Source organism: Chiloscyllium plagiosum, chromosome 2 (assembly GCF_004010195.1).
Source record: "Chiloscyllium plagiosum isolate BGI_BamShark_2017 chromosome 2, ASM401019v2, whole genome shotgun sequence".
NCBI classification, from domain to species: domain Eukaryota; kingdom Metazoa; phylum Chordata; class Chondrichthyes; order Orectolobiformes; family Hemiscylliidae; genus Chiloscyllium; species Chiloscyllium plagiosum.
The window spans coordinates 51,096,538-51,122,293 of NC_057711.1; the positions used below are offsets into that span (position 1 = coordinate 51,096,538).

General features: G+C 39.6%; 1 protein-coding gene across 1 annotated transcript in view; it reads right to left on the reverse strand.

Annotated features, from left to right (window-relative positions):
- Nucleotides 1–25,756, reverse strand: part of kiaa0825 (KIAA0825 ortholog) — a 403,994-nt gene that overhangs the window by 327,946 nt on the left and 50,292 nt on the right. The window contains exons 5-7 of the mRNA XM_043709384.1: nucleotides 7,457–7,627; nucleotides 3,112–3,203; nucleotides 2,126–2,344 (exon numbers count right to left, since the gene is read on the reverse strand). Coding sequence (XP_043565319.1) covers nucleotides 2,126–2,344; nucleotides 3,112–3,203; nucleotides 7,457–7,627 — 482 coding nt within the window. The remainder of the gene's footprint in view (nucleotides 1–2,125; nucleotides 2,345–3,111; nucleotides 3,204–7,456; nucleotides 7,628–25,756) is intronic.

Genomic DNA, 25,756 nt, shown 5'->3' on the forward strand with positions numbered 1-25,756 from the left:
TCATAATAATAGATTTTAAGGTAATATATCTGAATGCATGGAGCATCGCAATAAGATAGGTGAATTTATTGCACAAATGGTTACACACACGTACAATGTAACTGCTAATAGGAGACATACTTGTAGGACGAACAAGGCTAGAAACTGAACAACCAAGGGCATTTAATCTTTCGGAAGACCAGACAGGATTGAAAAATTTAGACCAGTGCGATAGCAAGAAAGGACATTGTCGGAGGAAATCTAAATGTGGAATTAATCTGGATGGAATTAAGAAACAAAGGTGAAAAACCTTAATGGGAGTTGGCTATAGGTCTCTAATTAATAATGGTAGGTAGGGGATGTCAATCAACAGAAAATTAGAAAAGCACACAATGGTGCTGCAACAATCATGGATGATGTTAATCTACATATAGACTGGGCACACCTATGGGTGCTGAATTCCTGCAAACTGTACAAAATGGCTTTTTAGATCAATTAAGTTTTGGAATGAAGTCTGAGTGGGGGTGGGGGTAGGGGAGGGGGGTGGGGGCAGGCTGCCCTAGGTCTAGATTTGTGTAATGATAAGGAGTTAATTAATAATTTTGTTGTAATAGGTCCTTTCAAAAAAAGTGACCATACATGATCAAATTCTTCATTCAGAAAGACAATGAAATAGTCCAATCCAAAATTAGCATCCTAAATCTATAAAAAGGTAAGTACAAAGGTATGAGGGAGTGAGGTAGCTGCAATAGACTAGGTAGCATCGTTGAAAGTTAAAACACTAGATAGGTCATGGTTAATATTTAAGGAACAAATCAATTCATTGCAGCAACTATACATTCTTTTCAGGCAAAAGAACACAAGAGGAAAAATGGCTCAACTATGGTTACCAAAACAACTGGATAGTACGAGATCCAAAGAGGATTCATATAAAGTTGCTCAAAAAGTAGCAAGCCTGAGAACTGCAAGTGGTTTAGAATTCAACAAAGGGGGATGAAGAGGTTGATTAAGAAAGGAAAAATAGAGAATCAGAGTAAACTTGCAAGGGCCACTAAAGTGGACTGCAAGAACTTCTATAAGTATGTAAAAGAGATTAGTGATGACAAATGCAGGTCACTAACAATCTGAAATAAGAGAATTCATAATGGAGAACAAATTAGTATTAGTATAAAAATGTGCTGGAGTAATTAATGGGACTGAACACTGATTAATCCCCAGATACAGAAGCTTGAACACGTTTGCTAACAGGTTTAAGAACAGTTTCCTCTTTGCTGTTATTAGACTGCTAAATGAACTCTCTAATTTTAAATCAAATATCGTTCAAATGCACCTCCTGTGCAAGCGTAACCTTGCATGCTTCACTTTTTCTAAAAATTCTATGATCGATATGTCCGGAATGTTTGTATCTGCATGTACTGCTTGTAAAATGAAACTTTTCACTGTACTCAGGTACATGTGACAACAATAAATCAAATTAAATCAAATACCACCCCTTGACGAGAAGGATTTTAGAGAAAGGAAGGGCAGCAGTTATTGCCTCTGTGACAAGTTCTGCCTGACTGTATTTAAAACTTATATTTCTCCAAACCCCATAAACTGGATCATGTGACTGCTTTCTGAAACTGTTGTAGACTCAGTGTCTCAATTCAAGCATCTTCTGGATTAGTGGTGCTGGAAGAGCACAGCAGTTCAGGCAGCATCCAAGGAGCAGCGAAATTGACGTTTCGGGCAAAAGCCCTTCATCAGGAATAGGGCTTTTGCCCGAAACACGATTTCGCTGCTCCTTGGATGCTGCCTGAACTGCTGTGCTCTTCCAGCACCACTAATCCAGAATCTGGTTTCCAGCATCTGCAGTCATTGTTTTTATCTCGTCTCAATTCAAGCAGTTTGCTTTCGACAAATACAACAAAAGCCAAAGTGTCTTTTACTTTTCAAACTGATCCTTTCAAAAAGATATATATATCCAACCAATTATTAAAAAAGTATTGTGGATGACACATCTTTGTAACAGAATTGTTAGATTCTTTTAAAAATAATAGTTATTCAAGAACTCAAAATAGCTGCTTTGTAAGTCTTTTTGTGACATGCCTCTACTACACTTGACAACTTTTCCTGGTATGTCTACATGATGTTGTGCTGGTGTTACCTTTACAACTTTTTTAGGTTGCTCTTCCTCCATGCACTGATCCCACGTAGCTTGCATTGGGCAAGTGCTTGTTGATAAGCCTTTACTTGATATATATTGCTTTTTTTCTTGTTGAAGGCATCTTGAACATGTATCTTCAATGGCCACTTTCATACAAAGGGCTGCAGAATATCCGAGGCTCTTGAAAGCATTTCGCCAACCACATTGAAGGGAAATAGACTACAATATGAACAGGCAATAAAGTCACAGTTAAAACATAAAGTCTCATTTTAAAAGAGCCAAAATCTAGAAGAAACTAAAATTACAAGAAAATGCAAATAAACGGTTTTAATAAGTCTGAAACCAATGTTGGTGAATTCTGTAAATGTGTCAACAAACAATTATGTCATCTTATTACAAAAAAATTTTAGGGATCATCTGTTTAAGCCATTGTCTACCAAAAATGACAGTGGCTTTCTGGCTGAAAATTTCAAGATCTTAGGAATAAATAAAGTATTATACTTCTGGATGTAAGTTTACTCGCTGAGCTGGAAGGTTTGTTATCAGACATTTTGTCACCACACTAGGTAACATCTTCAGGGGGTGGTAAATAGGATGCAAGTCAATGTGTTTGTTGATAGAATTCCAGTTAGTTGGTCGGTCAGTTCCAACCGGAACACTCTCAACAAATACATTGACTTGGATCCTATTTAACACCCCTGAGAAAAAGAACAGGAAATGATGTCACCACAGGAAATGAAATCACCAACCCTAGGAAACTCAAACATAGGAAAAAAAGCGGGCTACACCACCAGTGCTTCATTTAGAGGCTCACTGTAAATGTTACCTAGTATAGTGATGAAACGTCTGAAAATGAACCTTCCAGCTCAATGAGCAAACCTACATGCAGAAATTCAACCTGAGCTACAAGTTTTCTCAAAACTTGCTAAAGTATTATAGTGATTATTTTGCTAAATTTATAAAAATTAATACAAGACTTGCATTACCTCAGTCAAAAGTAGTAATTGATCGGCTTGGATGTTAGCTTTGTTCATCTCTGATGGCCCATCAATGTTTGCTAGGGTCTTCTTTAGCACTCCTAAGAGATCAAATACGACTGCACTGGTAAATATGGCCATACTACAATCATACAAATGACACTTGTATACACAAATATTGCTTGGTTCAGTCAGGTAAGAAAAGTATTTTGCATCTGATTTTAAATATCACTTAACAGTTTTAAAAATCTTCTATTCTAAATAGTTGTGTAGAGTTTGTGCATTGGACAACAGCAGCCAACACTACAGACAAAATTGACATAGGTTTCTGAATTGACACTTTCATTCAAGTTTAATATCAAATCTATTTGCATATTAGTGGAAAATCCATCATGAACCATCATAATCAGCGAAGTTAGAACATCGTTTTCTTTTCATTAAAATATTCATTTACATGTTTAAGTGGTTATTTTATATAATATTTTATTACAGTTGAAAATGAGCAAAGCTGAAAAAATAAATATTCAAAATCAGAGCGTCTAATCTACAAACAAAGTATAATCTGATTTCAATCAGTTGAAAGGAACATACTAAACTGTGCAGAATCATTTTCTCGTTTCACTGATATACAATAGTGAGTTGCTGGGTATTCAGTATTTCTCAATAGTACAGGGTTTTGATAAGACTTCATCTGGGATTGTGAATGCACTTTTAAGGAAGGATATAGGGCATTAGAAATGATCAAGTGAATGTTCACTAGATCGTATCCTGTTGACAGGCTGTCCTCTGATGAGAGGTAGAACAAATTGGTCCGCAGTCTCTGACGTTTAGAAGAATGATAGACCATCTCATTGAATCATCCTAATTTCTGAAGGGACTTGATAGCATAAATAGTACTGTACCCCCAGCTTGGGAAGCTAGAACAAGTAGGCACAGTTTCAACATAAAGGGCTGGTCACTTAGGACTTGCAAGATATTTTTTCACTCTGGGGATAGGGCTAGCTTCATGTATTTCTTTTTGAAAAACTTGCACAGAAACTGATTTGCTATGTATATAATTTGAGCCAGAAATTCTCTAATCTTCTATAAATGAATAGACAGATTTGGGGTAAATTATATTGCAAAAACATGCAGCCTCAGAGAAACACTATTTCAGTATATTTTTTAAGCATGCTACACAAGTGTAGTGCATTACTTTTATTAATAATGAAGCTGTATGCAAAAGCTACATATGTTTGTTGATCAGTAATGCGGACAACAGTGATGTATTTGACAGCAAAGACAAAAATTCCATTCCTATTAATAAGTAATAGCGTATAAGTTTACTGTATATCATATCAAATAAAATGAAACAATAAATGACATTTCATAGATTCCAACAGATTCAAAATAAGAGTTAATCTCTTTTGATGTTGTACATAGTGGGAGAGGGAAAGTCATTTCAACTTTTGGTGATGATGTTAAAAATTATAGATTGACTACTTGTTTGCATCCTGCTCAATTTTCTTTGCCTTTGAAGGTCAGACAAGATCCAGGTCTCATTCTTTCAAGACTGCTAAGGTTTGTCAAGGTGATTTTCAGAAAACTGTGAGAGTGCCTTTGCAACAATTACATTAAATTGTAAGCATTATTTTGTTTTAGTCATTATTGTATTCATGTAAAAAATACATTTTGCTGAACTGATGAAGTGTTTTTAAGAAGGATAAAAAAACACTGATGCGTAGTATGTAACTTGAAGTAAGGCATTATATTCACTCGTACTCCTATAATATTGTTATTGTTAATACATTACACTGTTAGTATATTCTGCAGCTATTATAACAATAGATCTTTTAACAAATGTTGCAGCTGATCATGGCTTCATCTAACTGATATTTAAAGCAAATGTTAACAATTTTAAATGCGATTTTTAATTCACAAAATTGACATAAGAAATTTCAATGTCATTTTTGATAGTGTTAGACACATTCACTATTTTTAATATGCTGATGGTAAAAATATGCAAAAGCCATTTTTAAATCTGTTATCTAAATGCAAATTTGAATACTTAGAACTTTGTCAGTCTTCTTAGGCTGTCCTTGGGTCTAAGGATGACCCTTCCAAAGTTGTTGACCCTGATGTGACTAAATATTCAAAGCAGGATCAACACAAATTTAGCAGAATCTGCATCTAAGATCCTCTGAAATGCTATTCTCCTTTCAAATGAGGGAAATAAGGTCATGAGTTTTTGCTAAGAGTGATTCTCTGCCATACTTCAGTATTTCAGTAGAGTTTCCAGCTGCACTAGTTGTTTTGTTGCTTTTCAACATCATTTTGGGCTGGGGTTTTGCAAAGATGGAGATGACTGTCGAGCTGTGGGATGAAACCAAGGGCACTCATATTGAAGATGGAATCCCAATTGAGGAGATCCTCAAAGTGTTCATTCCCACAAGCAATGACTGCATCTCTGTTCTTGATAAGCTACCCAGTTCAGTGGGGAATATCCTTGGATGCTTGGGCTACAGACGGTGGCAACTATGCTAGAAATCCAAGCCTTTTATGGCTGTTAGCAATTTGATAGACTTTGTGCATTCTTTTCACCTACAGCAAATCTTTAGTTCGCAGTTGTTTTCTTGGACCTTGGTCTTTATTAGTCTGAAGATCTGATTTCTTTCCCTTGGGTTTTGTTGGTGCTTCCAGTACAGGAATTTCTTGTGCTTATGCTTTAGTAACTCCTGGATCTCCTTGTCATTGTCATCAAACTAGTCAAGAAACCGAGAATCTCATCACAGTTGCTGTTTATTCAAGAGCAGACTAGGCATTGAGGTGCAGGCTGAGTTTGTCTTTCTTCCTGGATTTGTATCCTTAAATCCACTGGAATTGCATTTCCTTAAAACTATGAGAAATATGAGCAGAAATAAGCCATTTGGCCCATCGTGTCCAATTCCACCGTTTGATAAGATCATGGCGAATATGATTATCGTTAACTCCACTTTCCTGTGTTATCCCCATAATCTCTTGCTTATACAATGATGTAATTAAGAAGGTAGCAATGGTTTAGAGTGAGGGTGCTACCATGAGGTCTTGGAATTGTCTCTTTGATGCAATAGGATGCTTGTTATGATCAGGCCTACTCCAGGTATTGTCAGGAGAAGGACTCCATTGGCATTTACTTTCTCTCTGCCTACCTTGCCAATCATGCCTTTCCAGAGCTTTGTGTCCCTCCTCAACTCTGGTGTTAAGATCATCAAGAAGAATCAGCTTGTCTCCCTTTGGCAGAGGGGACACTGACAATCAAAGAATTTCTCTCTGAGTCTCATCTGTTAATTCTACAGTTGGGATCATGCACTGACAACAGTGGTGAACTTGATCTTGTTTTGGGTGAGCCTTAAGGTCATGAGGCTTTCATTTGTCCCACAAGGCTAGTCAGTTAGTTTGTTTTATTTTCAGCTCACCATGGTGAAATCAGTGTTCTTTTTCTCATGTAACTTTCGAGAAAAAGGTGTACTTGTCAACTTTTGTCTTTGAGCTGAGTCTGTCGTGACCACCTTGTCTCACTCAGGATAATAGTATTGATGTCATTGTGCTAGAGATTCTGGCCTATGAAAGCAGTGCAATGTTCAGGTTTGTCGCTGTCGGGATTATCAGTGAGAACCCTGATCTTCCAGGTCTCAACCTTCATTTTGAGGGAATGAAAGGTGCCTCAGCATAGTTCTTTTAAGGTGGAGTGGCTTTTGTACACAGATTATGACAGTCCTCATCAACAGATGTCTTTGTCCAATGGCAAGAGTTGGTGAAACAATTTGAGACCAGGCAACACTGCACAGACAGGAACAAAGGTGTACACCACACAGGTACAAATGTGCACATGTGCTGTTTTCTAGGAAACCCCATTCCTGTTTTCCTGTGTGTTAGTTGTTGAGAGAATAATGTGTTCCACACCAATCAGATCCCGTATGATTTGTACAGCTCACTGCTGCCACAGCAGATCGTGTACATCTGATTACTTTAGCTCTCAACAACATGCAAGAAGTCAATTGAAAATATCTTCGAACAGACCTATCACATCACTGTGATTTTAAAGTTACTTTCTGCAAACGGTTATCAGTATATTTAAACATGTTTATTATATTGCTAGAGTTTCATGGCACAATGTTTCCTAATGCTATTTTCATTTATCTTCCAAAGATGGAACAAGATTAGTTTGTCCACCCATGCTTCAAGATACAATAGTTCACAAGTCAGGTAAAATAGGGAGGGAGGAGCAAAAAAAAAAGCCATACTTGCAAAAATATAAATAAGAATGTTATAATCCTGTAATGAAAAATAAGGAAATCATATCATTCTAAATTTATTAGATATTGATAAGCTTTACCTCGAACATTTCTACCATGCTGTGTGGAAGGGTTTCCCAAAAAGACCTCAGAAGCTAGTTCCTTCATTCGCTTTTCCATATGAAGGAGAATTTTCATCAAATGGGAAAGGCATCTGAGCTGATGTGCATTAAGACACAAGTTCCTTCCCCTCTTAGTCTCTTCCCGTGGAACTGGTCAAAGAAAGTAAATGAAGAAAATGTAAATTGGTAAATTACACTTAAAAATAATAAATAGTCATAACGTTACTGTTAGTAATGCAATTGTGTGGCATTTGACACACCTTCAACCACATTTTAACAAAGGGATTAGCAAGGGTTTCAAGAGTAATGTTTTTCCATCCCACTCACCCCAATGATAATGCATACCAACCAATACCCTTCAGTTATCCTCAGTGGCCATATAGAGGAGGTGATGGACTAGTGATATTATCACTGGAATGTTAATCTATAAACCCAGGTAATATTCTGGGAACCTTGGTTTGAATCCCACCATGGCAGATGGTGGAATTTTTATCCAAAAAGTCTAGATTTAGAAGTCTAATGATGACCACAAAATCATTATCGATTGTCGGAATAAACCATCTGGTTCACTAATATCCATTAGGATAGGAAACTTCCAACCTTACCTGGTCTGGCCTACACGTGACTCCAGACCCACAGATCTGTGGTTGACTCTTAACTGCCTTCTGGGAATTCAGGATGGGCAATTAATGTTGATTTAGCCAGCAATGCCCTCATCCCGTGAATGAATTAAAAAATGCCAACCCATGTCCCTCCATCACCTGTACCAGCTGTTCTGGCTTCATGACCCTCTACCCATCTTCAATGGCCCCTCATATCCTCCATTTGAACACTTTCCCCTACAGACCTTCAGCATGACCTCAATACAATACAACCAATGACTCATTAATAATACTTCCATTAATAATACTATTCACACAGTACAGAAACAAACACAGAGAATGCTGCAAAAACGTAGCAGTGTCTATTGAGAGAGGAACAGAGTTGACGTTTCAAGGTCAATATGATGTAGTCAGAACATTATACACACTCTATACAGAACTAAGGAACTCTAAGATAACAATGCAAATGCTCAAAAGCCAAACATAGCATACACCTGTTTCACCAAATTAATTCAAGTCTAGGTTCAAGGTTTTGACCAAAGCCTCAATGCGCATACTTAGTTATGATTGAAAATGAACTGGATTCATGTCATTTTCTGTGGATAGGGTAGTTAGGCAATTTTCCATTTTTCTAGGTCGATGCCAGTGTTTCAGCTGGAGTTTTTTCATGACTGAAAGATGTGGCATTTAGCCCATTTATGGGTTTTTGTGATGTGTAGTGAGTAATGATATGATTAGGATAGCTGTTGTCTTGCAGGATAGCTTTAATCTGCTATCCCTCTGTGTCAAGCTGCTATGTGAGTAAATGGCTAAGACCTTACTTGAGGTGGTTCAAAACTTTTGATTATTTGCAAATCTTCACCCTCTCATTCATTCCACTTGCTCCAATGACAATGCATACCAACGAAAACCCTCAGTTACCTCCAGTGGCTCATCAACCCATGTCTTCTACCCACCCATACTGGGAGGTCAAAAATGAATGCAGAGAAGTATGAGGTATTTCATTTTGGTAGAAAGAACTTGGAGAAATAGACTAAAACAAAGGGCACTACAGTAAAAGGGTATGCAGGAACAGAGAGATCCAGGTGTATACATCCATAGTTAATAAAAGTGGAAGGAGAGATAGAGAGATCAGTTAAAAAACATATTATAGTCTCAGCTTTAATATTAAGGGCACAGAGTATGTGATGAATTGTATTAGACACAAAGTAGACTTGTTAATTCACAAAGGGATATAGAAAGTTGTTATAATGTAAACTGAAATTACATAGGACAAATCAGATCCTAGGATAAAGCCTGGCTTGATAAACCCTAACTTTGTTTTGTTTTAAAATGTTGGCAATCTGTTACCAAACACATTCTGTAAACACACAGACAAAAGTCTACATGTGTATTTTCGAAACAAAGAATAAAACATGTATTAAAGAAGAAAAACAAATTATATTACACTAGTCAAAAATATTATAACATTTCAATTATAAACTTTAATTACAAAGACCAGAAAAATATTCAGACTTGTACTATTCCTTGCATTCGAGCATTTGTCAGGGGTGGGGAGGAGGCGGCAGCATGATAGAGCACATAGACAAAGTCTTTTCCCTGGGGTGGGGGAGGCCAGAACTAGAGGTCATAGGTTTAGGGTGAGAGGGGCAAGATATAAAAGGGACCTAAGGGGCAACTTTTTCACGCAGAGAGTAGTGCACGTATGGAATGAGCTGCCAGAGGAAGTAGTGGAGGCTAGTATGATTGCAACATTTAAAAGACATCTCGATGGGTATGTGAATAGGAAGGGTTTAAAAGGAAATGGGCCATGTGCAGGCAAATGAGACTAGATTAGGTTGGGATATCTGGTTGGCATGGACGAGTTGGACCGAAGGGTCTGTTTCCATGCTGTACATCTCTATGAATCTACAACTCATCTGAAAATAAATCACTCCCCTATTGTCATGCATTTGTTCTGACTCTACACAAAAAGAGCATTGGAGAAATCAGCTTTGCAGGTCAAAGGAGAAGGTTTGTTTAATTTGAATGTGATTATGTTGATGGAATGACTAAATACAAAACATATTATAAATTTTATGGATAGTGATAAGGATCAAAATGAATTCACAAATATGTTAACCCCAGCAGATTACTAATGTTAAATGCACAGATGAAGAAGGACATGCTTTTTAAAGTAAAGGCTGCAGTGTTACTTATCTTATAACATCATGTTTCACTGCTTAAATGATATTATATTCAATAAAACTTGCTCCTCTAAGGACACAGTTTCCAACTGCTGGTAATTAACAAATTCTGAACTGAATAATAAGATAATTTCATCATCAAACTTTTCATTGAGTTGTTACATTTCACTGTTGAGTTCTATGGGCTTGATTTTATACTTGACATGTTTCAAATGAGCAAAAAAATAACCAAATGCAAACATACTTGCAGATTAAATTTGATGCCTTCACTGTTTTAAATCCCATGTATAACCTGCATGCCACTGACTAGCTCACTGCCTGAAAGTGGCAGAAAGTAGCACTGCCTGTTTGGTGGGAGTGGAATTTGGTGCAGCAGGAAGGAACATGGAGGCCTTCTAAGTGCAAATATGCCATTTTAGAAAAAAAAAGGAGAAACCTTGTCCTTCTGACTTGAAAATGCAATTCCATAGGAATTGGAATTGCATTTTCAAGTCAGAAGGACAAGGTTTCTCCTGGTTTTTTTTTCTAAAATGGAATTTTGCACTTAGAAGGCCTCTTCACCTACTGACAACTGTCAATTGCCTTCACCTAAAAAGAAAGACATGATGGCTTTCCTGCTTATGCTGGATTAAAATGTGCCCAGCCTACTGGATGCAAATTTGCATAAATTTATGTGGACAATGTCCATTTCCAGCAGTCACATTAGCCACTCAACCAGAATAAGCAATTATCATTGTGACCAATGGGATTAGGAAAGTAAGTCTGAATCCTCTATTTTAATTCCTGAAGAAGGGCTCATGCCCGAAACGTCGATTCTCCTGCTCCTTGGATGCTGCCTGACCTGCTGCGCTTTTCCAGCAACACATTTTCAGCTCTGATCTCCAGCATCTGCAGTCCTCACTTTCTCCTCTATTTTAATGTCAATTTCTCCCTTACAGATTGGTTTACAATACATACCCCATGTATTGAGTTCAATTTGTCATCTTAAAAAGATGATATTCAAGTCAGGTAGTATAAAAATGGCACAGGCCTTGCATAAAATATCTCAGCTTCAAAATTTTTGTAAATGCTCCTTTAGAAATTTATAATTATTCTTCCCCTTCCTGTCTGCAGAACATTCCAATCAAATTTGTGGCCTTCCCAGTACAACACTGCCAGTGAGAAATGTTTTCTGCCACTTTGTCCCTTTCTATTACATTTCCTAATCCACTTTGATACCGATGACACATCTAATAATATCAACTAACTCCATCATTTGTCCCTACTCAATTTCGCTGTTACTTATCAGAATGTAGCCATTGCAACTCCACCAATGATTTTCTTCCAACTGTTTGCATACTTGGATTTTGGACATCCAAATTATCCAAAAATCAATCCTTGGCCCCCACTTTGTCCTTATCTACAAGATGCCTTTTAACAGTATAATTTACAGATGACCACAACATCATTACTCACCAATGAGCAAATTTGCAAGCCATCTTAATCTTTACACTCCTGTAATTATGAGTGTCAACCTGTCCTAGAAGGTCACCAAAAAACCTAGACCCTGATCAAATATTGTAACTCTCATAAAATGTTGAAGGAGAGATTCTAGAATATGTTGTGCACTTCCTCAGAAGACACTCTCCCAAAAGGACCACCATTGACAAGGAGGTCCAACATTGGATTGGCTACATCAGCTCAGCATTCTACAAACTGTGGCAGCAAATATTTAACAACAGAGTCCACTGCAAGACAACAGAAAGTCCCGTATACAGAACAATTGTCATCATGACACTTCTGTACTGCAATGAGACCTGCAAATCACAAGAATTCCTCAGAAATTACTCCAACACTGACTCTGCCGCATTCTCTTGATCCTCTGGGAACACTGTGAAAAATCACTATTGGCTATTTTGAAGCCAGCTCTACAAGAATTCAGATTAAGCACCTGCAAAACTAACAGTGATGAAATGGACATTATGATGAGCTGGCTGAAAAGCATCTTCCCCACCAGGTCTTGCTTTGAAAGCTTTCCAATGGCAAGTATTCCTGGGGAAGATAAATAAATACAAAAAAGTCAAAGGAACTCTCCTTGAAGCGTGACATTGATGATTGGGAGAAGCTTCCTTCTAATCATTCATGAAGACCCAAGGCAACAACTTACCTTGTCAATGGACAGCTGAGTTCATCCAGGTGAGTAAAAACAATGACTGCAGATGCTGGAAACCAGATTCTGGATTAGTGGTGCTGGAAGAGCACAGCAGTTCAGGCAGCAAGCGAGGAGCAGCCGATTTCATCCACCAAGATAGGGATCACATCCACTTATATACTGTTGACACCTAGGTACACCACTTCATCAAATGTCTATTCACCATTCACTGTGACATTGTTGGTATTACATCAAATCTTGGATTATCTAAAATTTTTGCTAAATTTTGCGTTATATGCGGTTGGAACAGCTGAGACTTCAAAATCCAAAGTATTTGAGGTAGATTCATGGAAACACAAAACATGGGAGAAAAGGAACTGAAGTAGACCATTCAATCCCTCAAGCCTGCTCCATCATTCAAAAAGATTATGACTGAACTGTGGCCTCACTCCATATGCCTATCTCTGTATATCTTAGATTTAAATTTAGCAATTGAATTTAACACTGATCATTATTTGAGGAAGACAGTTCCAAACCTCCACTACTCTTAGCATGTAGAAGTGTTTTTTTGTAACATTTCTTTTAAATGGCCTGGCCAAAATTCTTAAGACTATGCCCCGAGTTCTAGATTCTTCAACCAGTGAAATAGTTTAACTTTATCTACCCTGTCTTTCTCTGTTAATATCCTGAAGACCTTGACTGGATTATCCCCTAAACTGTTCAATTCTAGAGAATAAAGGTCTAATTTGTCTCATCTCTTGTAATTTAAGGAGAGGCAATGGCCTCGTGGAATTATCACAGGAATATTAATCAAGAGACCCAGGTCTCTTGGTTCTGGGAACCTGGTTTTGAATCCTGCCACAGCAGGGAGTGGAATTTGAATTCCTTGTAAATATGGAATTAAGAGTCTAATGATGACCATGAATCCGTTGTCGATTATCGGAAAAATCTATCTGGTTCACGAATATCCATTAGGCAAGGAAACTGCCATCCTTGCCTGGGTCTGGCCTACATGTGACTCCTGACCCAGCAATGTGGTTGATTATTAACTGCCCTTAGGGATGGGCAATAAATGCTAGCTTAGCCAGTCACACCAGCATCCAATAAATGAATGAAAGAAAAGAAAAATGAATTGAAAATTCTGAAATTCAGGTATCATGCCAATTTGTGTTGAACTCCCTTCAGAGCCAAAACAGGGCAATAAAATCCCTCCTAAGGTGTGGTGCCCAGATCTGCTCATAGTACTCTAATTTGGATCTAACTAGGGTCCAACTGTAACTGCAGCATACGAAATGCATCTCTAAATTCCAACCCCTTAGATATGAAGGCCAGCATTCCATTTGCTTTGTTGACAATTTTCTGCACCTATTCATGGTATTCTAAAGAGCTATGCACCTACAACCCAAAATCTCATTAGACATCCATTGTATTTAACTTTGTGCCTTCTAAAATAGAGGAGAAAGTGAGGTCTGCAGATGCTGGAGATCAAAGTTGAAACTTTATTGCTGGAACAGCACAGCAGGTCAGGCAGCATCCAGGGAACAGGAGATTCGACGTTTCGGGCACAGGCCCTTCTTCAGGAATGAGCGGAGAGTGTTCAGCAGGAGCAAGTGGAAAATGAAGTGTTGTTCTTTGAACTTGCGTTAAGGAACACTGCAACAGATCTGGGACAGAAATGTTGGTGTAGGAACACAGTGGTGTGTTGAAGTGGAGGCAGTGGGAAACTCTGGGTCATGTTTTACAGACAGAGTGTAGGTGTTCAGCAAAGCGGTCATCAAATCTGTGTTTCATCTCCCCCGATATACAGGAGACCACATTCTGAGCAGTGAATGAAATAAATGAGTTGAGAGAAGTGCAGGTAAGCTGCTGCTTCACCTGGAAGGTGTGCCTGAGGCCTTGGATACTGAGGTTGGAGGAAGTAAATCGGCAAGTAAGTCACCTTGTGCAAGACCAACCCCTTCCCACAAACGTCACTTCAATATATTACCACCTTTCCTGAGCTGTTAACAGTTCTGATGAAGAATCGCCAGACTCGAAATATTATCTTGCTAATCTCCTGTTCCCTGGATGCTGCCTGACCTGCTGTGCTGTTCCAGCAATAAAGTTTCAACCTTCTAAAATAGACCCTGGTCTATTCTTTTTCAGACTGAAATAGCTAACCTCACACTTAATTATATTAAAATTCATCATGTTAATCTTTTACATGGGACCTTACTGAAAGTCTTCTAAAAGTCCAAATGAACTACATCCATTTGAAGGATCCCCTTTATCAACTCTCCCAGTTATATCTTTGAAACATGCCAGATTTGTGAAGTATGATTTGTCTTTCATAAATCCATGCTGGCCCTGTCATATTCTGTCACTGTTTTCCAAGTGTTTTGCACTTAAATCATTATAATGGACTCCAGCATTATCCCTACTACTGATGTCAGGATACAGAGTCTATAGTTCCCTCTATTTTCTCCACCTCCTTTTTCAGATAGTGGGCTTGCATAAGCTCTCCTCCAATCCAAAGGAATTCTTTGACACTCTACAGAATATGTAAAGATGGCCATCAATACATCCTTATTTCTTAAATGAAAGAATCCATACAGTATAGAAGAAGGAGAAAGTGAGGACTGCAGATGCTGGAGATCAGAGCTGAAACATGTGTTGCTGGAAAAGCGCAGCAGGTCAGGCAGCATCCAAGGAACAGGAGAATCGACGTTTCGGGCAGATTCCTGAAGAAGGGCTTATGCCCGAAACATCGATTCTCCTGCTCCTTGGATGCTGCCTGACCTGCTGCGCTTTTCCAGCAACACATTTTTCAGTATAGAAGACGACCATTCAGCCCAAAGAGTCCACATGGACCCTCCGAAGAGCATCAAATCTAGACCCCCCCTCCTATCTCTGTAACTATGGCTAATCCACCTAACTACACAGCCCTGGACGCAACAGGGTAATTTAGCATGGCCAATCCACCTAGTATGTACATCTTTGGACTGTGGAAGGAATCCCGAACACCTGGAGCAAACCCACAAAGACATGAGGAGAATGTGCAAACTAAACAACGACAGTCATCCAACGTTGGAATCCCTGGCGCTGAGGCAGCAGTGCTAACCACACTGCCCAGGCCTCGAGTCACTTCTTTTCGGTACACTCTGATGTAGATGATCAAGTCCTGGGATTTATCAGCTTTTAATCTCATCAAATTCCTCAATAGCATTTTATTACTAATACTTATTTCCTTCAGTTCCTCTTTCTTACTAGACCCTGTTCTCCCCAACAATTTTGTTCACAAAGCTTCAGAAAATAATGTCACGCTTCTCACAATCATCGAGTCATGTAGCAAGGAAGTAAACCCTTCGATCAACTTGTCCACGCTGACCATGTTTCCAAAACTGAACGAGTCCCATTTACCTGTTTTTGGTCCATATCCCTCTCAACCTTTTCTCTTTATGTACCTCTCCAAATGTCTTTCAAATATTACAACAGTACCTACCTCTGCCACTTTTTCTGTCAGCTCATTCCATACATGTACCACCCTCTGCTTGAAAAAGTTGCCCCTCAGGTCTCTTTTAAAACTTTCCCTCTCACCCCAAGCCTATACTCTCTTGTTTTGAACTTCCCTCACCTTGGGAAAATACCTTGGCTATTCATCTTATCTGTGCCCCCTCACGATTTTATAAATACCTATAAGGTCACCCCTCAGCCTCTGACACTCCAGGGAGAAAAGTCCCAGCCTCTCCTTAAAGCTCGATCCCTCCAGTCCCTGTGACATCCTTTTAAATATTTTTTCTGTACCCTTTCTAGTTTAACAACATTTCATTTATAGTAGTGAAACCAAAATTGTATGCAATAATCTGAAAGTGGCCTCACAAATGTCTTGTAAAGCCACAATATGGCATCCCAACTCCTACACTCAATGCACGGACCATTGAAATCAAGCATGCCAACGCTTTCTTCACCACCTTACCTGCACGTGACACCACTTAGATTCAGTTCAAGATCCAAGAAGTGTTCTGTTCTGCTTGCATTTCACTGTTTCATTGAGCTGTCTTTTTGATGTCTGGCCTTGACATATTCACCCATAGTGTTCAGGTCTGGTTTGTTTTTGTCCCAAATATACTGTAAATATCTTCATTAGGTTGCATTTGGAGATGATAAAAACAATTTTTTTAAAATTTTGAAACGATTAATTGAATTTAATTTAAAAATACTATTGAAGGAACATGTATCTGAACTTCTTCACTTCTTCTCCATGTGGTGCTTTGACCTAATAAAAGGTTCTATTCAGCATATGATTTTATCTTTTTGTTTACAACTGACTTCCTGCAAGTTTCTAATTCTTAATTTTAGATTTCTAATATTTGATTTTGCTTACATGGCTTGACTAATATTGAATAAATTAAATGTGAAAATCCCTTAATGGTATTAATAATTTCATTATTTTGCCTGCACAAAACTGAATGCCATAATGCCGTCTTCAAGACAGAACAGATGCAGATGTTGAAATAAGTAAACAATCATCATATGGCATACTGCCAGATTTTAAGTTGATACATTAAACCCCAACTGAAGCACATTTCCCTTTGGATTATATTTATTGCCACTTCATTTCCTACATACTTTATCCACACTGTCAATCCAAGCACAGGGCTATTTTCAGTTTTTTTCTCTCACCCTTGAGGCCTAGCACTACCATAACAGCCATTAGTAGAGGGAATTGTGTGTCTGACATGGTCTGAAACCAATTATCATATATTTTCTTCAAACTGATACCACAGTCTATTGGGAATCAGCAATCATGAAATAATTTATCTCTTGATTTAATTTTTCTTGCACAAATTAGTTGTAGGCTGTACCGGCTGTACACAGCTGCATGTGACACATTTCAAGAAAAAATAGATGGGTCAAGGGAATCCTGCTGTCTTCTGTATTTTAAAAATCTATGAACAATTGATCTGATAGAATTTTCCCTTGAATTCTTGGCAGCTGAAAAGTAAATAATAAAAGAGCACTGGTCACAAATATCTTGTGTTCACCTGTAGACATCTGTTTACCTTTAGATATTATAACGTTGACATATTTGAATTTATAAATACCTACTGGGATTCAAACAATCAAACCCTGATTTTTCTACTTCCACCACCTCACCTTTCACAACTGCTGTCACTAATCCAGCTTTAAAAGCCAAATCAGCTGCTCCAACTTCTCCCATTTCCAATTTCAGTTTTCAATTCTGGAATGTATTGCTATTGCACACCACACCCAGCTCTCCTTTTTGAGATGTGTTAATTTGTCCTTGAGCCACAATGTCACAAATAAAATTCTGCAGTGCTCTATCCTCCTCTAATACATTACGGCCTTCCAACAGGCCATTCATCCACATATTATCAATTATCGGTGTAAACCTCCTGCCCTCTGTAGTTTATCACTTAGCCTTCATATAGGAGAAAGTGAGGACTGAAGGTGCTGGAGATAATAATTGAAAAGTGTGGCACTGGAAAAGCACAGCAGGAGAGGTAGCATCCGAGAAGGAGAATTGATGTTTCAGGCATAAACCTTTCCTCAGGAATGAAGAACCTATGCCTGAAATGTTGATTCTCCTGCTCCTCAGATACTGCCTGACCTGCTGTGCTTTTCCAGCACCACACTTTTAGCCTTCATATCGTTTATTTCAGCAATCCCAATACATTCGTCACATATATTGAAGGAGTTCCAAAGAAGTCATACCAGACTCAAAAAATTAACTGTTTCTCTTTCTGCAAATGGTGACAGATATGTTGAGTTTATGCAGCATGCTGTGTTTGCATCAATTATTCCAAATTCTTCACTTAAATGCTACATCATAATCCATAAATGTGAGATAAACTTCCTTAATAGATAGTTTTGTATGTCTAACATCACTTTGACAAACAGTTGTGCTACTTTTCAGATTCCAAATTATCCATGAGCCAAAGTGTTCTGAAACTTAAAAATGGAAAGTTCAAAGTAACATCATCATTATTGTTAACTAAACCAAAAGAGACATTCACCAGATTTCTTCAGGAATATTTTAAAAACTTGCTTGCTAAAAACAAATCTATTATTCAGACAAGAAACGATTGACAAAGTTGGTCAGCTAAGCTATATTGCAGAATTAAACTATATACACCCCTTTATCTTAACACCACATACATATTTATACACAGATCCTCTGAAGAAGACTCAAAATATCAACTCAGCTTTCTCTCCACAGATGCTGCCATACTTGTGTTTCTCCAGTCATTTCTGCTTTTGTCCGAGAAAATCCGTCATTTATCTATCTCTTTAGTTAGTTTTCTTTGGAATGTTATCTTTTACTCAGAGAGAAAATGGGAGATATTTTCCCCTTACCACTAGAAAGTGAGGATTGCAGGTGCTGGAGATACAGAGTCAAAAGTGTGCTGCTCGAAAAGCACAGCAGGTTAGGCAGCATCAAAGAAGTCGGAGAGTCAACATTTCGGGCATAAGCCCTTCATCAGGAATGTGGAGGGGGAAGGGGGCTGCGAGATAAATAGGGAGTTGGAGGTGGGGCGGGGGGGAGAAGGTAGGTGGGATGGTGATAGATGGATGCAGGTGGGAGGCAATTATGATAGGTAGGTGAGGAGGGTGGAGCGGATAGTGAGAAGGAAGATTGACAGGTAGGACAGGTCAAGCGGGCAGTGTTGAGTTGGAGGGTTGGATCTAAGATCAGGTGAGGGGAGGGAAGATTTGGAAAGTGGTGAAGTCAATGTTGATGCAGTGTGGTTTTAGGGTCCCGACTGGGTGGGTGGCTTTGATTTGATGGTGGAGGGAGCCCAGGATTTGCTTGTCTTTGGGGGAGTTAAAGTGGTTGGTCACAGGGCAGTGGAGTTTGGTGCATGTGGAACAGAGGTTTTTCCTGAACTGCTCCACGAGTTGGCGTTCTGTCTCCCTGATGTGCAAGTGACCACATCGAGAGAAAGCTAACAGCTTGCAAATTTGTGACAAAACACAAATTAGAAGTGCAGATGCTGTAAGTAAGTGGTGACATCTTGAAAAATCTCAATATTATACAGGAGGAAGTGCTGGCTGTCTTGAAATGCATAAAAGTGGAAAAACCCCTAGGACCTGATCAGTTATACCGTAAACTCTGTGGAAAGCTCGGGAAGTGATTGCTGGGCCTCTTGCTGGGATATCTGTATCATTGATTGTCACAGGTGAGGTGCCGGAAGACTGGGGGTTGGCTAACATAGTGCCACTGTTTAAGAAGGGTGGTAAGGACAAGCCAGGGAATTATAGACCAGTGAGCCTGAAGTCAGTGGTGGACAAGTTGTTGGAGGATGTACATGTGTTTGGAAAGGCAAAGACTGATATGGGATAGTCAACATGGCTTTGTGCGTGTGAAATCATGTCTAACAAATGATTGAGTTTTTTTGAAGAAGTAAAAAAGAGGATGAGGGTAGAGCTGTGGACGTGATCTACATGGACTTCAGTAAGGCATTCGAAAAGGTTCCCCATGGGAGACTGGTTAGCAAGGTCAGATCTCATGGAATACAGGGAGAACTCACCAATTGCATACAAATCTGGCTCAAAAGGTAGAAGACAGAGGATGGTGGGGAAGGGTTGTTTTTCAGACTGGAGGACGGTGACCAGTGGAGTGCGACAATGATACGTGATGGGTCCACTACTTTTTGTCATTTATATAAATAATTTGGATGTAAGCATAAGAGGTACAGTTAGTAAGTTTGCAGATGACACCAAAATTGGAGGTGTAGCGGTCAGTGAAGATAGTTACCTCAGATTACAACGGGATCTTGATCAGATGGGCCAATGGGCTGAGAGGTGGAGTTTAATTTAGATAAATGCAAGGTGCTGCATTTTGGAAAAGCAAATCTTAGCAGGACCTATACACTAAGTGGTAAGGTCCGAGGGAGTGTTGCTGAACAAAGAGACCTTGGAGTGCAGGTTCATAGTTCCTTGAAAGTGGAGTTGCGCGTAGATTGGATAGTGAAGAATGCATTTGGTGCTCTTGCCTTTATTGATCAGAGTATTGAGTACAGGAGTTGGGAGGTCATGTTGCAGCTGTGGCTGTACAGGATATTGGTTAGGCCACTGTTGGAATATGGGGCAAAAACAATGACTGCAGATGCTGGAAACCAGATTCTGGATTAGTGGTGCTGGAAAAGCACAGCAGTTCAGGCAGCATCCAAGGAGCTTCAAAATCGACGTCGATTTCGAAGCTCCTTGGATGCTGCCTGAACTGCTGTGCTCTTCCAGCACCACTAATCCAGACACTGTTGGAATATTGCGTACCATGCTGGTTTCCTTCCTATCGGAAGGATGTTGTGAAACGTGAAAGGATTCAGGAAAGATTTACAAAGATGTTGCCAGGGTTGGAGGATTTGAGCTATGGGAGAGGTTGAATAGGCTGGGGCTGTTTGCCCTGGAGCATCGTCGGCTGAGAGGTGACCTTATAGAGGTTTATAAAATCATGAGGGGCATGGATAGAACAAATAGAACAAAGTCTTTTCCCTGGGGTAGGGAAGTTCAGAACTAGAGAGCATAGGCTTAAGGTGAGAGGGGAAAGATATAAAAGAGACCTAAGGGGCAACTTTTTCACACAAAGGTGGTACATGTATGGAATGAGCTACCAGAGGAGGTGGTGGAGGCTAGTACAACATTTGGAAGGCAGCTGGATGAATCTATGAACGGGAGGGGTTTGGAGGGATAGGGGCCGCGTCCTGGCAGGTGGGACTAGATTGGGTTGGGATATCTGGTCGGCATGGACTTTTTGGACCGAAGGGTCTGTTTCCGTGCTGGACATCTCTATGATTCTATGACTCTATGTTGCTGGATGACAGCAGCATAAATCCTAGGATTTCTCTTCAAGTTGGTTTGCCAAACACCATTGACGCCATAGAAACAATCCCTTCTCTCTTTTCCTTTTTCAAAAATTATTTGCTTTTCTAGAGAGCAACAAATATCTCAGTTCTCAATTCTTGATTCTTTTCAAAGAAATCACACCATAAATCGTCTTCAAATCAGTACATCAAAACAGTTCCATTTTCCAATTTACATAATCTATAAATATATATGTATTTCTAACACCTGTCTTGGACTCCAGACTCTTACATATCTCAATAAGATCATCTGTCATTCTTCTGAACAACAGCTGGTCCAACCTTTCCTCTTCAGATAATGCCCAGATCCCAGCTATTAGTTTAGTGAACTTTCTTTTAACTGACTGATATACTTTTATACTTTCTTAAATAAGGAGACCAAAATTGTACATAACATTCCAGATATGGCCTCACAAAAACTCCATAGAAATGATGCAAAACATCATTTCCTTTATAATAGAAAAGAACATTTCCAAATGTTCATTCCAAATCAGTTGCTGTATCTGCATACGAATGTTTGGTAATTCAGGTCAGAATTTATCAGTATTATATAACAATATTTTTTAAAACTGCTTATGTCTTTATTTTTATTGTAAAGTTTACTGGAAATAATTAAACAATGAAATGGTTTCTTATAATTAAGAATTATTATTGATTAAAGCATATTCAAAATGGCAGGGCACGTGATGTATTGCAACTGCAGAATTTAGGAGCTTCTAATGTGATCCAGACCAAATACATTTGCAGCAAATATTTGCAGGTCAAAAACCCCAGCTCAGGTTTATTGAATTGAAGTCAAGCTAAAGACACATGGCACATTAACAAGGAGGACATTTTATTCTGTAAAAATAAAAACAAAATGCTGGAAACCTGAAACACTTGAGAATGCTGGATAAACTGTTTCTCTCTCCACAAATGATGTTAGATCAGAGAATGCTAGAGCAACTCAGACTTTATTCTAGGAGGCAACCACATCCCTTGAGACAGTCTTCTGATTTGAACAGTGGTCAGGCAGGTAACGAGACCCAGAGTGAGAATTGCAGAAGCCTTGGGTTTTCTAATTGTCTGGAGAGAAAGTGAGGACTGCAGATGCTGGAGATCAGAGTCGAAAGTGTGGTGCTGGTAAAGCACAGCAGGTCAGGCAGCATCTGATCAGCAGGAGAATCAACGTTTTGGGCATAAGCCCTTCATCAGGAATGAGGCTTGTGGTACGGGGCTGAGAGATACATGGGAGAGGCATGGGATTGGTCAGAAGGTAGCTGAGAAAGTGATAAGTTGATGAAGGTGAGGGAGAAGATGATAGATCGGGGTGGGGGGGGGGGGTGTGGAGCGGATAGATGGGAAAGGTGAAGGGTGGTCAGGAGGGCGATGCCAAGTTGGAGGCTTAGGACTGGGATAATGTGGGGAGAGAGGAAATGAGGAAACTGTTTAAATACACATTGATCCAGGACCTAAATGTCCTTGACTGAGTGGGAGAGTGTTAAAGTACAGATTTGAGACAGCCCAGGGAATTCCTTATGAACTCAATCTGTAAGCCTCTCTCGGTTTTTCCCGGAGATCGTACTCTTTGGAAGTCTGTAATTTAAAAAACTCTTACAGACAGTTTAGTTTAATTTTAATTATCCCCTTCATTAATAGCATCACTGTGACAACATGACACCGATACCTGTAAGTCAAGCTAACTGGATTGTATTAACCCAGGTGAGTCGGAATCACTCCTCTTTCAAGAGCCCTGGCCAGCCACTCTGCCATACTATCTCAAACAGACTACCTTTATATACAAGTTTACAAAGGCTGTACTGTCACAAACCTCAGAAGTTAACAAAAATACTGCATGTTCTGAACTAGACAGTTAATAGTGAAGGACAATAATTCGGGACAGAAGTTAATTGATAGAGTTTTATTTTGAGTTCAGAATCAAACATTGTTATTAATTTCACAAAGGAACAACAGTGAATGTTATCACTCGGTATCCTGTTTATACACATTCACTGATGTTAAGGCAAATGTTCTTAATTGTCTTACCCTCCCTGCCTGCCTATTTTCTAGTGTGCAGCAAATGTGTTCTATAATTCAAAATTACATTTTAGTCTAAATGTTTAAGGACAAGTTTTCAGGCTATAAACTTTTTCAAGAGGGAGTTGAAGTGTTCAGCCACGGGGCAGTGGGGTTGGTGGATGCGGGTGTCCCAGAGATGTTCTCTGAAATGATCTGCAAGAAGGTGTCCAGTCTCCCTGATATAGACCAGAGAAAGGAGCCTTTGAGGCTTTGGATGGAGGTGAGGGTAGTGGTTTTGGCGCAGGTTTTGCAATTCCTGCCATGGCAAGGCAAGGGTGCCAGGAGTGGTGTGTGGACTGGTGGAGGGGTGTGGACCTGATTAGGGAGTTGTGGTGGGAATGGTCCCTCCAGAAGGCTGATGGTGTGTGGAAGGAAATATATCTCTGGTAGTGGGGTCTGTTTGGAGGTGGTGGAAGTGGCTGATGATGATGCGATGTATTTCAGAGGTTGATGGGCTGGATGGTGAGGACCAGGGGGGCTCGGCCCTTGTTGTGTTGGGAGGGGTGGCGTTCAAGCACGGTGGTGCGGGAAGTGGAGGAGATGCACTGGAGGGCATCATCAACCATGTGGGAAGGGAAATGGAGATCTTGGAAGAAGGAGGCCATCTGGGATTTTCTAAGGTGGAACTGGTCATCCTGGGAACAGATGCAGCGGAGATGGAGGAATTGGGAATAAGGGATGGCGTCTTTACAGGAGGTAGAGGGGGAAGAGGTGTAGTCTAGGTAACTGTGGGAGTCTGTGGGTAGTAATAGATGCCTGTGGTTAGTCGGTTGCCAGAGACGGTGATGAAGAGGTGCAGGAAGGGGAGGAAGGTGTCTGAGATGGTCCAGGTGAATTTGAGGTCAGGGTGGAAAGTGTTGGTAAAGTTGATGAACTGTTCGACCTCCTCGTGGGAGCACAAGGTGGTGCGAATACAATCATCAATGTAGCAGATGAATAGGTAGGGGAGGTGTCAGTGTAACAGCGGAAGATGAACTGTTCCACGTACCCGACAAAAAGGCAGGTATAGCTGGGTCCCATGGCTACCCCTTTGGTTTAGAGGAAAGGGGAAGATTGGAAGGAGAGGTTGTTGAAGGTGAGGACTAGTTCAGCCAGGCGGATGAGGGTATCGGTGGAAGAGTACCGGCATTAGAGAAAGAAACTGAGGGCTTGGAGGCTTTCATCGTGGCGGATGGATGTGTACATGGATCAGATGTCCATGGTGAAGATGAGAACAACATGCAGTGGGAACAGGGAGGATCCAGTGGGTGGTGTATATATCAGTACCAATGACATAGTTAGGACAATGCAGCAGTTTCTACTTAGCATGAGGAGCTAGACACAAAATTAAAAAGCAGAACCTCAAAGACAATAACTAATAGATTACTATCAGAATTCTGTACAAATTGGCATGGAAGAATTAAGATTAGAGAAATGAACATGTGGCTCAAACACCTGTGTGAGAAATAAGTTCCTTTTTGTGGGACATTGGCACCACCACTGGGGTGGTCTACACCTGAACCATGCTGGCACTGGTGTTCCATTTGTCATATAACTAAGGAAGGAGAAAGGGATTTGAACTTAACAGGCAGGGGGTGGAAGGATATAAAAAGCTTGGATGGATTTAACAAATCAGGACAGTCAAAGCAGGATAGCAAAATGCTGATATGCGGAGTGATGTTCAGAGAATGGCAGGTAGGGTTAGGGCTACAGTTCAGCAAAGGACAATACGAAAGGTATGCATTTAGCTTTCATAACAAAGTAAACAAATCGGTTGTACACATTGAAGTCAACAAATATGACCGCATACACACTACAGAGACATGATTGGAAGACAAAACAGATCGGGTTCTGTTTACTGAACTGATCTTGGCATTCAACAGGATTTGAAATCTAGATAAGCAAGGGTTGCATTGTTAAGCAAGCATGGTTTTGGCGCAATAATTAGAGATGATTTCGGCTAAGGAGATCAGTATGTAGAATCAGTTTGAGTGACAAGGAGAAATAGTAAGGGAAAGAAGTCACTGGTGATTAACAGGCCCCTTAAGATTGACCACAATGTATCATGAAGCACAGAATGTGAAGTATTTTTTGCTTGCGATAAAGGGATGGCAACAATCATTCCTGATTTAAAGTACACATGAACTGAAAAAAGTCAGATTGACAATGGTAGCCTTGGATGAGGAGTACATAAAATGCTTTCAAGGTAGTTTCTTAGAACAGCATATTCTGGAATCAACCAACACATTCTGGAACCAACCAAACAGCAAGCATATTAAACTTGGAATTGATGATTAATTAATGACCTCAAAGTGAAGGTACCTCTGTGTAGCATTAGATTGAATTTTATATCCAATTTGAAAGGGAGAAGAGTGGGCTTATTACAAGTGTTTTTCATTTTTAAAAAAGGTCATTATATGGACATGAAATCTTATCTAGCTGAAGTGAAGTGGGACACT